The sequence below is a fragment of the Erinaceus europaeus genome, chromosome 10 (genome assembly GCF_950295315.1).
Source record: "Erinaceus europaeus chromosome 10, mEriEur2.1, whole genome shotgun sequence".
Classification (NCBI taxonomy): Eukaryota; Metazoa; Chordata; class Mammalia; order Eulipotyphla; family Erinaceidae; genus Erinaceus; species Erinaceus europaeus.
Window position 1 is genome coordinate 579,550 of NC_080171.1, and position 16,659 is coordinate 596,208.

Below are 16,659 nucleotides of genomic sequence, written 5' to 3' on the forward strand. Positions count from 1 at the left end.
TGGAGGGGGTGACATTTTTATATCTTTGCAGATTTGTGTTAAGTGAATCTCAGAGTCGCCAGAGTTCATCCTCAGCACAGGGCTCTTCCCCCAGCAGCGGGGGCACTCCTGGCCTGCCACAGCCTCCCCCGGGGATGAGCTTTTACTCGGCTAAACGCGTCATTGGTGACGTCCCGTGGACGCCTGAACAGCTGGAGCAGGTAACGCCTGCCACACTGCCCCCGCCCGGCTGAGCTGTCTGTCTGTCTGTCTCAGCCCAGTGCAGTAGCTTGAAAGGGGACTGGTGTAAGGCTTCTTCCTCAGGCCACTTATTTGGAAGCCCCAGGGGGAGGAGGGAGGAGTGGGAAGTGCTTCTTAGTTTTTCCCCATAGCCTTACCTATTCAAGTACAAAATGCAGCCCACTTTTGACTTGATTATGCTTCTAATTGTAGGTTAATAGTCATCTTGCTGCTTTGGTACAGTTAAGATACAATCTGTCAGGGGGCCTGGTGGTAGCGCAGTGGGTTAAGCGCACATGGTGTGAAGCTCAAAGACCAGCCAAGGATCCCGGTTCGAGCCCCCGGCTCCCCACCTGCAGGGGAGTTGCTTCCCAGGCGGTGAAACAGGTCTGCAGGTGTCTGTCTTTCTCTCCCCCCCTCTGTCTTCCCCTCCTCTCTCCATTTCTCTCTGTCCTATCCAACAATGACATCGGTAACTACAACAATAATAAAAAGCAAGGGCAACAAAAGGGAAAATAAATAGATAAGTATAAAAAAAATAATAAAACAGACCGTTGCTCTACAGAGAAGGTGCCACCCTCCCTGTATCTGTCATCAAGCACCTCAGGGAAGGACAGATGAGATCAGTATGGAATTGTTTGGGAATTCACGCAACATGGGTTGGTCTCCAGTCCTTCCTTGATCTCTCCATGCTGTCTAACTGGTCTGATCTTCTTCTTTTTGGGAATGTAAGTGACCAGTGATGAAAAACAGTGTCCCTAGGAGATGGAGAATGAGCAGTGGTGCGTCCTGGCCACCTTTAGGGCACTTTGCCTGGTCGTGTCTCTCTCTAGACTCTCTCGTCAGAGCTGAAAAGAGCGACGTGGGGATGAGAGGGATACGGCCGAAGCCGCTCCCCACCACGGGCCACGGGCCAGGCCGTGCCGAGCACTCGAAGTCACAGCAGCACCGCTGAAGTGTCCACATTGTTCCATTTTCTAAAAGTGACTGAGGCTTTGAGAGTCAGTACTTTTAGTACTGCTGGATTTTGAATCTAGTTCTGCCTTTGTGCTGAAACTATGAGTGCTGGAAATAGCTGTTGCCATCAAATTATAATTTTATATTGGTCATTAATTTGCTAATTTCTAAGAACCCCTCTGTGACTGATGTTTTTTAAAAAAATATATTTAATTTCAAAATCTAATGTTGAAATGAAGGGTTTAATTGCAGTGATATAAGCTGTTTTTCTCTAGTTTTTAGTTTTTCTTCTGGATAAGACAGGTTTTATTTTTTAATGATGATGATGTAACATGTCAAATAGTACAGAACATTATAAAGAAAAGTTTAAAATTGCTTAGGATTCTAGGCCCTAGTCTGTCATTTTTCTGTGGCTTGCTGTTTGTGAATAGGTCTGTATGGACACAAATGCAGTTTCAGGCAGTGCAGTATCACATAGTTATGTTACCCCTTTGCATTTCGTAGTATATCAGATTTTAAATTTCATACTTTTTAATGTCGGTACAAAATTTAACTACATGTAAACCATAGCAACTGTTATATAACTGACGTTTAAGGTAAAGACTGCTTTTCTAGTATATTTCTTTTAAATACCGTCTGTAGTGAAATTCTTAACACGTTGCATGAAGTTCCAGCAGAATCTGTCTTCTGAATGATTCATTCTAGCCATTCAGCTGCAGGACTGTTCCATTAGATTTCACTTTCATTCACTCAGCTATGTCTGAAATCATACTGTGTTCAGCATGTAGAAATACGGAGAAGAAGAATTACTTTTCCAACAATAGAGTAGAGTGAGCTCCAGCCCAATTACTACTTTCTTTTTGTGAACTATCATAACGATCCATGGAACACTTTATTCTTAACGTACGCTTACCTATAGACTCCAAGTTTGGGGTCTAGTTCAAGACTTCATCATGCAGACAGGCTGTGTGGCTAGCAAGGAGTGGCTGTCCTGTCACAGGTCATGGAATTTGAGAGACTTGGGTTTGAACCCTGCCCTCTTTATATACTGTGTGTCTTTATTCCTTAGCTTTGCCTCAAAGTCCTCATCTGGAGGATGAGTACAAGTATTCTTCTGTGTGGACCCTGAAGGTTAAGCGGCTGTGTAGTCCTACACAGCAGAGGCCCAGGGGAACTGCCGTTGCTTCCTATGAGGCCTCTGTTAGGACATTAGGATAAGTGAACAGTTACTTTTTTGTTCCTGTCTTTTGTATCTCTGACCATCACGGAGGCTTCTTCCTTTGGTTTGTCTGCAGTGCAAACTGGGTATAGTGAAGTTCATAGAAGCTGAGCAGGTGCCTGAACTGGAAGCTGTTCTCCACCTAGTGATTGCTTCCAGCGACACACGCCACAGCGTAGCCACGGCAGCTGACCTGGAGCTGAAGAGCAGGCACAGGTAAACTCCTTTCCGCTCAGCTCAAGACACTTGGCAACTCAGTCAAGGTTGTTATTGATCCACTGACATTATTAATTCAAATAGTCTTAGAAAGCAGGCTTAAATTGTTTTACTTTATTGCCACTGTGGGGCTTGATGCCAGCTTGATGAGTCCACTGTTTCTGGCAGCCGGTTCTCCCTCCCTCCCTCCCCTCCCTCCCTCCTTCCTTCCTTCCTTTCTTTTTATTTGATAGGACAGAGAGAAATTGAGAGGGGAAGAGGAGACAGAGAGGGAGAAAGAGAGACACTTGAATCCTACGTCACTGCTCATGAAGCTTCTCCACTGCAAGTGGGGAGCAGAGACTTGAACCCAGTTCTTTGTGCATGGTACAATGTGCCCTCAACTGGTTGTCCCACCAGCCAGCCTCCACAAACAGTTTATAGTAATTATTTACAAAAATACAACCTGCAATCTCAATCTTTTTTTTTTCCTGTACCTTTATCTCAAGAGAATCATTGAAAAGAAGAAAAATATTTTATTTAGAAAAATGTTACCTATTCTCTCCTTCTGTTTCTTATGATTGTAAGAGAATCGGAAGCAGATACATTCTTTTTTTTAATTAAAAAAAATTTTTTTTATTTAAGAAAGGAGACATTAACAAAACCATAGAATAAGAGGGGTACAGTCCCGCACAATTCCCATAACCCGATCTCCATATCCCATCCCGTCCCCTGACAGCTTTCCCATTCTCTATCCCTCTGGGAGCATGGACCCAGGGTCGTTGAGGGTTGCAGAAGGTGGAAGGTCTGGTTTCTGTAATTGCTTCCCCGCTGAACATGGGTGTTGACTGGTCAATCCATACTCCCAGCTGGAAGCAGATACATTCTTCAACGAGCATATAGATCCCTGCAATGGGGGATATTAAATATAATTTCTTATAATTGTAAGAGAATTGGAAGCAGATACATTCTTCAACGAGCATATAGATCCCTGCAATGGGGGATATTAAATAAACTGTTTCTTTCTGGGACACTAACAAGAGATATAGATCTACATGTACATGGCCTTCAAATCATGGCAAGTGACTAAGACAGGATACAAGATGTCCTGATGGTGAAAATATAAAATGATCTGTGTACTGGTTTTAAAATGATACGTAAAAACTGAAGGGTAGCATACAAAATTGAAGTTATTTGGTTGGAAATAACTCAGTGTTGGAGTAGTTTTTAAAAACTTTGTTTTGGGGTGCTGGGTGGTAGCGCAGATGGCTAAGTGCACCTGGCGCCAAGCTCAAGGACCGGCATAAGGATCCCGGTTCGAGCCCCCGGCTCCCCACCTGCAGGGGGGATGACTTCACAAGCAGTGAAGCAGGTCTGCAGGTGTCTGTCTTTCTCTCCCCCTCCGTCTTCCCCTCCTCTCTCCATTTCTCTCTGTCCTGTCCAATAGCAATAATAACAACAAGGCAACAAGGGTAACAAAGTGGGAAAAAATGGCCTCCAGGAGCAGTGGATTCATAGTGCTGGCACCGGGCCCAGTGATCACCCTGGAGGCAAGAAGAAAACAACAACAACAGCAACAACAGAAACCCAAACAACAACTGTGTTTTTGCTTTGGTGCTCGGAGAACAAGGGAGTGTGGATAAGGCCATAAAAGTTTACAAAGTTCCTCACGTCATGCTGCTCTGGGGTGAGAGCGTTGATCCCCGCAGTCAGTCATGCTACTCAAGTTCATCCCCCAGCCCCATAAGCCAGAAGTTTGCTCTGGCAAAGAATAGACAAACAAACAGAAGAGAAAGAAACATGCTCCACACTGTTCTGATTCATCTCACTCAGGGCCCACACAGGGGTCAGCCTGAGGGACAGCAGCACCGCCGCACTGTGGAATTCAGTGGCCAAACTGGGTCTGTGTCCTCAGAGAAGCGGATGCTGGGAGCCAGGGTCAGGGACACTAGAGCAGTGCCAGGGAGCACCCAGGCTCATGCTCATGACTTCAGTCAGGACGACTCTCGTCACTTGACACTTGAATCCCAGCTGGCTGAGCAGAAGCCTCTTGCCCTGCTGTGCTGGACTAGTCTAGAACAGCTCAGGTCTTGGGGCTTGTTTCACAGCATTGGTCCTAAGAGTAGCATACAGCCCAGGTGTTTTTTCCATATAAATAATCATTTTTTAATTGGGGGATTAATAGCTTATAGTCGACACTGAATACAGTTGTTGGTGCGTGTGCAGAATATCTCAGTTTTCTATAAAGCACCCCCCCAACCTGCGTCCTCCTCCACCATCATGCTCCAGGACCTGGCCCCCCTCCCCCTTGACTTTGGTGCAGTGCACCATCTCCAGTCCACGTCCTGCTCTGTGTTCCCCTTCTGTTCTTGCTTCTCTACTTCTGTCTGTGAGTGGGATCATCCCATATTCATCTTCTCTTTCTGACTGATCCCACCCCACTCTCTATGATTCCTTCCAGCTCCATCCCAGAGGAGGTGAAGAAGGTGAATTCACCATTTATAGTAGCAGAGTAGTATTCCACTGTGTATACATACCACAGCTTACTCAGCCACTCATCTGTTGTTGGACACTACCAAATTGGGTCTTAGGATACAATGATGTGAGTGGTTAACCGGTGCACCCTCGCCTGGTCCCTAAGGATACAGGGATCTTTTGAATTAAGGTGGTATGATATACATCTTTGTTTTTTTTTTTTTTTTTTTTTTAATTTATAAAAAGAAAACATTGATAAAACCATAGGATGAGAGGGGTACAACTGCACACAATTCCCACCACCAGAACTCCATATCCCATCCCCTACCCTGATAGCTTTCCCATTCTTTATCCCTCTGGGAGTATGGTCCCAGGGTCATTGTGGGATGCAGAAGGTGGAAGGTCTGGCTTCTGTAATTGCTTCCCCGCTGAACATGGGCGTTGACAGGTGGATCCATACTCCCAGCCTGCCTCTCTCTTTCCCTAGTGGGGCAGGGCTCTGGGGAAGTGGGGCTCCAGGACACATTGGTGGGGTTGTCTGTCCAGGGAAGTCTGGTCAGCATCATGGTAATGGAGCCTGGTGGCTGAAAAGAGAGTTAATATACAAAGCCAAACAAATTGTTGACCAATCATGGACCTAAAGGCTGGAATAGGGCAGATGAAGAGTTGGGGGGGGGGGGGGTCCTCCATTTTGTAGATAGCTAGTAGGCATATTTTAGTTATGTTCCAAAGGGCCTGTGGCTATACTAGTTTTTTTTTCCCCCTGAGTCTGAAATCTGATATGCAAATGGATCCAAGTTATTGTCTGGGGAGATGATTTCATGGCTCGAAAAAGGACCAGAAAGCTGAATCAGGGAAGAGAGGAGCTCCCAAATATGGGGAAGGGGTATAAATATTGTTGACTGTAAACCCCATCGATTTGATGTGATCTGGGGCCCATAATCAGCTTAGGAGCCTGTGTGACCTCTGCATCCCTGTAGATCTGAGCTCACATTCTGTGGTCATGAGTAGGAACATTCCAGGCTGCCCCAATATCAGGACCCATCTTCCTCAGGTGTAGCCTAGAGTGTTGTATGTTGTCCAGCCTCCCTTCAGAGGATGGAACATTCTCTACCACTGTTGCTCCAAGTTGAGGGCAAGGTCCTATGGGGACCCACAAAGGGGTCTGTTGTGTTGTTCCTGATAGGGATGACCCGTGACAATGGAGAGAGGGATTTATTCGCGGTCTAGGCCCATCAGGTCTGTGTGGGAATCTCAGGACTCCCCGACTAGGGCCCAGGCTGATGGGGAGGTTTTCTTCTTCTTTGAAAGCTAACTTTAGTAGAAGTTGTTTTTCCCCCTTTTTCTATAATGTCAGTTGCACAGTAGACCTGTGTCGTTTTTCCTAATATCCTTTGGTAACAAATCTTGGAGCTATGACTTTTTGAAATTATTGAGGTGAGAAGAAAAATCATTTTAACAGAAGTTGTTTAAACCTCCCACAGCTTAATTGACTGGAATAATCCTGCCATTATTAATAAGATGTTCAAAGTATACCTTGGAGATATACCACTGAAGACAAAAGAGGTAGGCCACTTTGCTCTATTCTCATACCATCATAGAAACATTGTGTTGACTTGAGCTGTATATTCTTGAACATTTTTGCTTAGTGTTTTACTTTTTTCCATTTAAGCTGATCCTATGCTACAGTCTTGAAGCTATGTCGTGTATGTATGTTGGAACACGCTAACATGTTTACTGTCAGCCAAGGTGCTTGGAAAGCCATGGCATATTATCCAGACTAGGGAACAGCAAACCTCTGTAGAGACTTTGGATTTTGCAGGCTGTCTCGTCTGGTTCTAAGGCTGCAAATTCTCAACTCTGATGTAACACAGAAGCCGTTGTAGACATGGTACTGAGTGAATATGGCTGGGGGCCAGTAAAACTATGGACACTGAAGTTTGACTGTATATGATTTTCATATATTTCACAATACTATTTTCTGATTAAAAACACCTTTTGAAGTGTTAAAACCTATTTTTTTCTTTGTGGAGTCAGTCAGGACCATACACATGTGTGACTTCACCATTTCTGGTCACCTTTTCATTGTGACAGAGATAGCAGACTGCTGGGTCTTCAATCTGGGCTTGTGCCCCACAAGGTGAGCTGTCTCTAGCACTAAAACTTTATTTAATGGGCTGGGGTAGATAGCATAATGCTTGTGCAAAAAGACTTCCATCCTGAGGCTCTGAGTTCCCAGCTTCAGTCTCCTGCATCACCATAAACCAGAGCTCAACCATGTCCTGGTAAGAAAACAACAACAACAACAACCACCACCGGAAACAAAGCAGAACACCTTGCATTTCACTTGGGCTTTACCAAGACAGATTTTGAACGGAATTTGACCCAGGGGCTATAGTTTACTGACCCTCCTGGTCTAGAATCTAGGACAGTGATAGTTGGGTTCTTCTGAACTTTAAAAAACAGTGTTTACTTAATAATAGATTCTGTTTAGTTTGTAATATTTAAACATTTTCCAAGTCCACTTTCAGACATTGTATGGTTATTTGTTTTTTCCTTGAGCTATAGTTTTTTTTTGTTTGTTTTTTTTTAATTAGACTAGTCTCAGTCGACTGTACAGAAAGAGCAGTGAATTAGGGACTGGCACATAGCTTTTATGAGTTCAGAAAGGCTGCATGGGGAAGGGGGGCAATCTGTCTGGTCACAGCATTTCCCAGAACCTTGCTCTTCACGTGGAAACTGAAAGGGTTCCATCAGGTCTGAGGTTGCTGCCTGCAGACACTTGTCAGGTGATAGAGAAGCTTGTAGACGTCTGTTGAGAACGGGAGGACTTGCTGTTTCGTCGCAGAAGTGATGATGGCCAGCTGCTGGGTAGCATGGGCCAGGGCAGTGTGACCAGCTGATACGGCCCTCGTCCTGTTCACTGTCAGCACTCATGGCCCAAGGGGAAAAGAGTGTGTGTACACGAAGGAGAGAATCAGACTGGGCTTTACTTGAAATGACCTTGAGGAGGTAGTAAGGATTATTTTTGCTTGAGGCATGCCCAGACAGACCATGGTTTGTGCTGTCAGCTTTGGCAGGTATCTTCTCTAAAGTGAGCGAAAGAGGCTTTAGGAATGATAAAATGACTCACTGGCAGTGATGAAACTCGAACTTTGAAGCAAACACTAGAATTTTGGGAATTTGTATTCATTCTAATGAGCCTAGTGGCTTGAAAATACTTTTAGACTACTGGTGAGGCTGTGGTTATGTGAACATGTGACTTGAGGGGGTACTTTATGTCCAGATGTCTGCTTAGCTCAGAGAGTGAGCACACAGAGGTGAAGGAGCTGTGCAGCATGCACGACAGACTAGTGGTATTTAGAGTACGGCTTGGATTGCTCAGGGCTTCTAGTCTAAGTGGCAACCCACCTGTAAGTGACTTCTGTCTGTCAAGCTTTGGTGTACAGTCAGAGTATCCTTAGTTACCAGAACCAACTGAAACATCCCCAGTTTTCCCAAGGACATGTTTGTGTGAAACTGATTTTTTTTCTCACTGCTTGAAGTAACATTTCAACAAAGGATGGCGGAGACGACAGAAGAGTTTGTTTCTTCCATAAAGTTGCACATTGAAAACATTTACAGAAGCTGCAGAACTACACTACTTTCTCTCTGTTTTGGAAAATATATTTCTTAGAGCATGCTATTTATGAAAATATGAGTGTTTTAACGTTGTGGTGTGTGCCTGGTGATCAGCCAGTGTCAGACCTAGCGTCCCCATGTGAAGGTTGGACTTCCCTCAGCTGTATCCTGAGCCTGTTAGGGTCATGGTTAAGTGAGCAAATAGTTGATTTTTGGTTTGATTTCTGACATAGGAAATGTCAACAGGTGTTCCAATACAGGTTAAAATACAAGTAGACAGTCATTTCTGAGGATGTAAAGAGGTCAGGCTGTAAGGATGCTGAGAGATCACTTGATTTAGATAATGCTCATTGCTGTTAAGAGTTCAAGACAGTCTTAAAATGTTGAATCATAGCAGATCCACTTTTTGACAGGGAGCCGTCCTAAAGCCAGAGCTGAAGCGGGACCCAGTCAGCACGAGAGTCAAGTTGAAGATCGTGCCCCACCTCCTCCGGTCCAGACAAGCTGCAGAGACCTTCCCAGCCAATATCCAGGTAATTGGGAAGTAGCCTGTTTACGACATTCACGCTTGTTAAATTAGAGAAGAAACTAAATCAGTGACTTGTTGTTATTTAACTTAAAAAGGGTTTGGGGGCAGGTGCGGTGGGTGAAAGGATTCACTGCGGGAGCTGGGAACTGGTTTAAACAATACACGGTTTATTAGGGTGATACATGTAAAAGGCAAAATAAGCACTTATCAGCAAGGGTGAAGAGTACCCTAGGTCCATAAGGTCTGAGTATAGTTATCAAAGGTTCAGTCCCGTAAGATAAACAACTATCAGCTCTGCTAAAGGTTGCTCGTGGCTGTAGAGGGGTCTAAAAGTTTACCGGCTAGCAGAGTCACACGTGTTCAGTTCCCAGGAGAAGTAGCTGTGGCGGACACTCCACTGAGATGCACCTGACCAGGAGAAGCAGCAGCAGCCAAAGAGCCACATGCTCAAAGCCCCTGCTTTATACACTCCCTTCTCCGAGCACCTCCTCAGGGTGCTGTCGTCCCAATTCACAAGGATTAATGAGACTCACTGTCTTCTGCTCTACCTCAATTTAGGTAGAAAAGTGAATTTTAAAACTTTTCTTATAGGATATATGTCATATACAGTTATCATTTATGCTAAATATATGGTCCTATTCTATCTTTTTAATTTTTTTATATCTTTTTAATTTTACTAGTGCTTTATTATTGATTTTAAAAAATTATGTGATAATATGGCTATAATTCCACACCATTCCCATCACCAAAATTTTGTGCCATTGTCCCCTCCATCGGAAACTACAGCAGTTCTCCGAAGGTTACAGATGTGGGCGACTATTATTTCTATAGCTGCTCCAGTTATATATATTTGGCAGTTTTTTCTATGGTCCTGCCTCTATTCCTTTCTTTTTTCTAAGTTTATTTATGAAATAAAAATAGAAAACATCGGCAAAACCATAGAATAAGAGGCTGAAATTCCACACATTTCCCACCACCAGAGTTCCATATCCCATCTCCTCCATTGGAAGCTTTTCTAGTCTTCCCTCCTTTCTTTCTTTCTTTCAGATTTTATTTATTTATGAGATAGTTGGAGAGAGAAAGAACCAGACATCACTCTGGCACATATGCTGCCGGGGATTGAATTTGAGACCTCATGCTTGGGAGTCCAAAGCTTTACCACTGCGCCACCTCCCGGACCACAGCTTTCCTATTCTTTATCCCTCTGGGAGCATGGTCCCAGGATCATTATGGGGAGCAGAAGGTGGGAAGTCTTTTTTTTTTTTTTTTAAATTGCTTCTCCAATGGACATGGGCATTGACAAGTGGATCCGTACTCCTGGCCTATCCCTATCTTTCCCTAGTGCTGCAGGGCTCTGGGGAAGTGGGGGTCCATTGGTAAGGTTGTCTGTCTGTGTGAGTCAGGTTGACGTCATGGCAGCATCTGCAACTTGGGTGTTTGGAACGTGTGTTCCTTTGCCTCCTCCTCTCTTGTGGGAACTGGTTCAGTAGTTCTTGTAAGGTGGGGTTGATTGGGGCAAGTTCCTTTAGTTCTTGAATATTTGAGAGAACCTTTATTTCTCCCTCACATTTGAAGGATGATTTTGCAGGATACAATATCCGTGGCCGGAATTCCCTCTCCTTTAGAACTTCGAATATGACATTGCACTCTCTCCTGGCCTTTAGTTTGTGAAGAGAAATCTGATGAAAGTCGTTTAGCTGCCTTTGTATGTAACTCCTTTCCTTTCCCTAGCAGCCAGCAAAATTTTTCCTTGTCGTTGACTTTCGATAGTTTTACAGTAATGAGCCTCGGTGTTGGTCTTTTTGTATTTATAAATCTGGGTGATCGTTCTGCCTTTTGGATGAGAATGTTCTGATGGTTTCCTAAGTGAGGGAAGTTCTCAGCTAAAATTGCTCTGAAAATGGACCCTGGGCCTTTGGCCTTACCACTCTTATATTCGATCTTTTGACGGAGTCTGCAATTTCACAGAGAGCCGCTTCGGTCTTTCTGAACCATTCCTCTCCCTCGTCTCTGAATTGAAAGAGTGGCCTGGCCGTATCTTCTGGACAGGAGATTATGTCTTCTGAATGTGTGATTATTGATTATTTATTATTTCTGAGTGTGTGGCCCTACTTCCTGAGCCTTCTACCTGGGCTGGGTGGCCGTTAGTGTCTTTTACTCCCTGGAGCTCTGAGTGAAGTTCTTCTTTCCAGATTTGAAGATTCTTAGTGAACTCTGTTATAAGTTCCTCTCGTGTGTGTTTTAATTCCATAGTAACATGCCCTTTTAATTCTTGCTCAAGTTCGTGGAGCGTCCTCATAATGAGCTTTCTGTAGTCTGTCTCTGAGAGTGTCTGTGAATCAGTAATTCCTTGGGTTTCCTCTGTCTCATTTCTGTCTGGCTGACACGGCCTGGTTGGCTGTTGCTTCTGTTTCTAGCTTGCGCATTTCTTGTGCTGCTTATTGCTGGCCAGCAGGTGGTGCAGTTGTGACCTCTAGGTTTCTCTTGTTGGCATGATCTGCCGCGTGTGGGACGGGTGGCAGGTGGTTGCTTTGGGCTGCCTTGTGGTCAGAAGTGCCCTGTTTGATGCTGTGTCCTCGCCTTGAAGTCAGAAGACCAGAGCGCCCCCCCTCAGTCAAAGACTGGGAGGTTTTCCGCCCCTGTCTCTTTTCTCCGGGCGCTAGGAACCCTGTGGCTTGCTTGCTGCCCTTCACGTGGAATCCCCACCACGGCGCAGCTCAGCCCTGCCGCCCCAGCTCTGATCTGACTTTGCTGCTCTTCAGCCCGCGCCCCTTTTCGCTCTAACCGCACGCGAGCCCCCACCCGAGGCTGCAGAACCTTCAGCTGTGGATTCTGACTGCCGCTGGGTCTCTCGCATTTATTGGTTGTTTTGGGAGAATGCAGCTGGGTCTCTCGAATTTATTTGTTTTGGGAGGAGAGGCAATTCAGTTATTCCTTGGCCAGGCCTCCCAGAAGTCCCTATGGTCCCATTCCCTTTCAGACTGGTGTTTTCCCGATGGTCTATTCTCCAAAAATGTTGCCACCAGAGACTTGATTACCTGGAAAAACGAGTCATCCTTGACAGAAATTCCCTGTGAAGGCGGTCGCCAAGTTGTCCTGGTCTGCTCTGATGTCCTTCGTTCCCTCCTGAATGCTGGCATTAATCCAGCCTGTCTTGTTTCGATCACAGCAGTGAGCTTTTATCTTGTTTTCTTGCTTCTAGCCTTGCCTATAATGGTGCTGTTTTCTGTCGCCAGAGTGACTTCTGCAGGGGAGACCCTTGCTCTCTGTTGGTGCTGCAAAGGCCCCCCCCCACCTTTTCATCTGACCAATGCCCAGCTCAGCTGTGGAGCCAGAGAGATTGAGCACAAATTTGTCTCAACTTCTTTCAAGCTAAAACCTCAACTTTTTTTTTCAGCTTTTCTTGTTATTTAATTTTTTTTTGTAAATAGTTTGTTACAAGATTGTAAGATTGCTCCACACCACACCACACCCCCCACCAAAGTTCTGTGTCCCCACCCTCCTCCACCTCCCAAACACAACCAACCACCAGAGTTCCCTCACAAGTCTTACAGCTGCTTCTGTTTTGTTTGGATTTTTTTTTCTCTTTTTGGCAAGTTTATATAAATCACATTTCTAGATTCCACATATGAGGAAGCCCACTGGTAGTTTGTCTTTCACCTCTTTATTTCACTAAGTCTAATCACTTGTAGCTCCATTCAGTTTTGATTCGATTTTTAATTGGCAGCCCAGGAGGGGGGGCAGCAGATACGGTGTTACATCCTCAAGTGTGAGCTCCCAAGTTTGATTTCCGGTATTGCATGTGCCGGAGTGATGCTCTGATCCTCTTGCTCATAAATGGATCTCAAAAAACTTGTGGAGTTGTCGGGCTGCGCGGCGGGGGAGAGAGAAGCGATTGGAGCGGAAAGGGAACACAATCTTTCTTCACGCGGGCGGTTCTGGCCATGTGGAGCTAGCAAAATGGCCGCCTCCTGCTATGCCACGCGCAGCGGCCCTTCTCTGCGCCCAGTCCCCAGGTGAGAAGGGGCAAAGGGAACTAAGCCGGCACAGCATCGGGCTTTATAGGGGAAAAGCCGGAAGTGGCAAGTCGGGTCGGGATTGGCTCGGAAACAAGGTTTCAGCTCTCTCTCGCGAGAATGGGCAGGGGGCGTGGAGAAAGCAAAGCACTGCAGGAATGGGGTTTCAGCTGGCTCTCGCGAGAATGGGCAGGGGGCGTGGAGAAAACAAAGCACTGCGGGAATGGGGTTTCGGCTGGCTCTCGCGAGGATGGGCAGGGGGCGTGGAGAAAACAAAGCACTGCGGGAATGGGGTTTCGGCTGGCTCTCGCGAGGATGGGCAGGGGGCGTGGAGAAAACAAAGCACTGCGGGAATGGGGTTTCGGCTGGCTCTCGCGAGGATGGGCACACCCTGAGGGTATCTGCACAGTTACACAACGCGGAGCCATTGCCGTGACAGCAGTGACTTCGCCGCAGTGGCGCGACGGCTGAATGGACTGAACTTGGGAACTCTGCCCGCAGTTGTCAGATTCACGAAGTTCACAGTTTCTCAGAGGTGGTAAAATGTTTCCGTCGTTATTTTAACCTGCTGGTCTGATAACGTGCCGGCGTTCCCCGCACTTCGTGCCCTAGCAGTAGATGGCTTCCGCAGTAGCGCAGGCGGGTAAGCGCACGTGGCGTGAAACTCGGAGACCGGCGTGAGGATCCCGGTTCGAGCCCCGGCTCCCCACCTGCAGGGGCGTCGCTTCCCAGGCGGTGCCGCAGGTCTGCAGGTGTCTGTCTGTCTCTCCCCCTCTCTGTCTGCCCCTCCTCTCTCCATGTCTCTCTGTCCTGTCCCACAACGATGACATCAGCAACAACAACAATAACCACAACAATGATAAAAAACGAGGGCAACAAAAAGGGAAGATAAATAAGAAATAGTATAGATATTGTTTATTTTGATAAGGGAGATAGAGGATAGGGTGCTTCCAGGGAGGGGAGAGGTGGGGAGGGAGATGCCAGAGCCCTGCTCAGCTCTGGCTCTTGGTGGTACTGGGCTTTGACCTTGAAACCTTGGAGCCTAATAAGTGCAGAACCATGATGCTGCCTCTCTATAAACTTTATATGTAGTTATTTAGGTCCTAGAAATAAGTCCAGCGGGTGGAGGGTAGACCGCAAATGCTTCTGTAAATAGACTCGTGCCTGAGGCTCCAGAGCTCCAGGTTCAATCCTCTACACCACACCATCAGTCAGGGTTGAGCAGAGCTGTGGTTAAAACAAAGAAAAGAAAGAAAGAAAAGTTCTGTCCATCCGTCTGTCTGCCACTCAGATGAGCCTGTTTTCTGAGGCTTTGGGCCAGATGCACGTAATGTTGCCTGGATTTTGAACACAAAAGCACACTTCTGCGCCTCCGCTGTGTGCCTTGGGCTTTATTTCCCCACAAAACCTTAGAGCCGTAGCTGCTCGTTGAGCTCGTACTGCCTGACCATTTGTCGCATGCCGTAGGGCACCGCTGTGTCTTCCGAGTCTTTGCCGGACAGTGCGGTACCTGACTCCATCTTGTCCTGGAGCGTTTGTAGAGTATGTGTACACCTGACTCTTTCTTAAAAGTTCTTTTGTTATCTTTATTTATTTATTTATTGGATAGAGACAGCCAGAAATCAAGAGGGAGGGCATGATAGAGAGGGAGAGAGACAGAGAGACACCCACAACACTGCTTCACCAGTTCCAAAGTTTTCCCCCTGCAGGTGGGGACCGGAGGCTTGAACCTGGGTCCTTGCGCTCTGTGCCATGTGCACCATAGCCTGGCCTCTGCACGCTGGACTCGTCACCCAGGCTACTGCCCGATGGTGAAGCTTCCTTCCTCCCCTCCTTCTCCTCTTCTCCTCTTCCTTCTCCCCTCCTTCTCCTCCTCCTTCTCCCCTCCTCCTCCTCCTCCTCCTCCTCCTTTTTCTTCTCTTATAGTTCATGGTACTTTTGTCTCGTGCGAGTTATGTAGCACTTGTCCAGTGCTGTTTTGTGCAGACACGTAGGGGACCAGGCCAGGAGAGAGATGGTGGGAGACCTTTTCTGACACAACCTCAGTGTAACACGCTGTGCGGCTCTCCGAGAAGCCTCCGCACCACGTGCTGCACAGCAGCGACACCGACTGACCTCTTCCCAGACGAGATTAGAGACAGAGTGGCTCAAATCCAGAAGGTACAAAATTACATAATTGGGCGAGGGGTCCAAATTCACGGGGAAGTTCTCCGGAAGTTACTGTATAAACGCGTCCTAGTAGGTGTGTTCGGCGGTCCATTCCGTGAATGGCTCCAGGGTCCCTGCTCCAGAGGGCCTCCATTTCCCCCTCCCGTGGACCCTGGTGGGGGCTGGACTCCCCAGCTGCAGAGTCAGCTCCCGCATAGACACACCTGTCATTGCTGAGTCAGGTCAGAAGCTGGTTTCAGGCACCCAAGTGTAGAGGTTATTCTTTGACTAGAGCGCAGCTCCGCTGTGGCTACTGGTAGTGTCGGCACTGAGCCTGGAGCCTTTGTGCTACCACTGTGCTGTTCCCTGGCCTTTAATTATTCATCAGATACTGTATTTTTATTTATTTATGAAATGAAAATATCAGCAAGACCACAGGACAAGAGGGCTACAACTCCACACAGTTCTCACCACCCTCTCCCTTGCAAGCTTCCCTATTCTTTATCCCTCTGGGAACATGGACCCAGGATCTTTATGGGGAGCAGAAGGTGGGAGTTCTACCTTCTGTCATGGGTGTTGGCAGGTGGACCCACACCCCCAGCCTGTCTCTGTCTGCCCCTAGTGGGGCAGGGCTCTGGGGAGGGGAGGCTCCAGGACACGTGGGTTAGGGCGTCTGTCCAGGGAGGTCAGGGTGGTGTCATGGTAGCATCTGGAACTTGGTGGCTGAAAAGCATTAAAATATAAAGCAGAACAAATTGTTGACTAATCAGGAACCTAAAGGCAAGAGTAGAGCAGATAAGATTTGGGGTCTTCATGTTGGAAAAAACTAATAGGTCTATTTTAGGTCTATTCCAAGGGGCCCAAGACTTTACTAGTTTTTACCTGAGCCCGACAGCTAACATGCAGGTGGACCAGAGATATTGTCTGAGAAGATGGTGTCGTAGTTGGGAATAGGACTAGAAAGCTGGATCAGGGCAGAGAGTATATGGGAAATATGGGAAAAGTATACAAATACCGTTAACTGTAACCCCATCGATCTGATCTGGGGTCCACATTCAGCACAGGAGCCTGTGTGACCTCTGCATCCCTGCAGGTCTGAGCTCACAGTCTGTGGTCACGGCTGGGAACACTCCAGGCTGCACTCATTGCAGGACCCGTCATCCTCGGGTGGTAGGCAGAGTACGTTGACCCAGCCTCCCTTCAGAGGATGGAACATTCCCCACTATTATTGATCCACATTGAGGGCAGGGTCCTATAGGGGCCCACAGAGGGGTCCGTTG

General features: G+C 46.7%; 1 protein-coding gene across 4 annotated transcripts in view; it reads left to right on the top strand.

Moving 5' to 3' along the window:
- ECPAS (Ecm29 proteasome adaptor and scaffold) overlaps window positions 1-16,659 on the top strand; it is a 119,306-nt gene that overhangs the window by 44,117 nt on the left and 58,530 nt on the right. For all 4 annotated transcript variants that reach the window (XM_060199017.1, XM_060199016.1, XM_060199018.1 and 1 more), the window contains 4 exons: window positions 32-200; window positions 2,472-2,611; window positions 6,550-6,631; window positions 9,100-9,219. In XM_060199017.1, coding sequence (XP_060055000.1) covers window positions 32-200; window positions 2,472-2,611; window positions 6,550-6,631; window positions 9,100-9,219 — 511 coding nt within the window. The remainder of the gene's footprint in view (window positions 1-31; window positions 201-2,471; window positions 2,612-6,549; window positions 6,632-9,099; window positions 9,220-16,659) is intronic.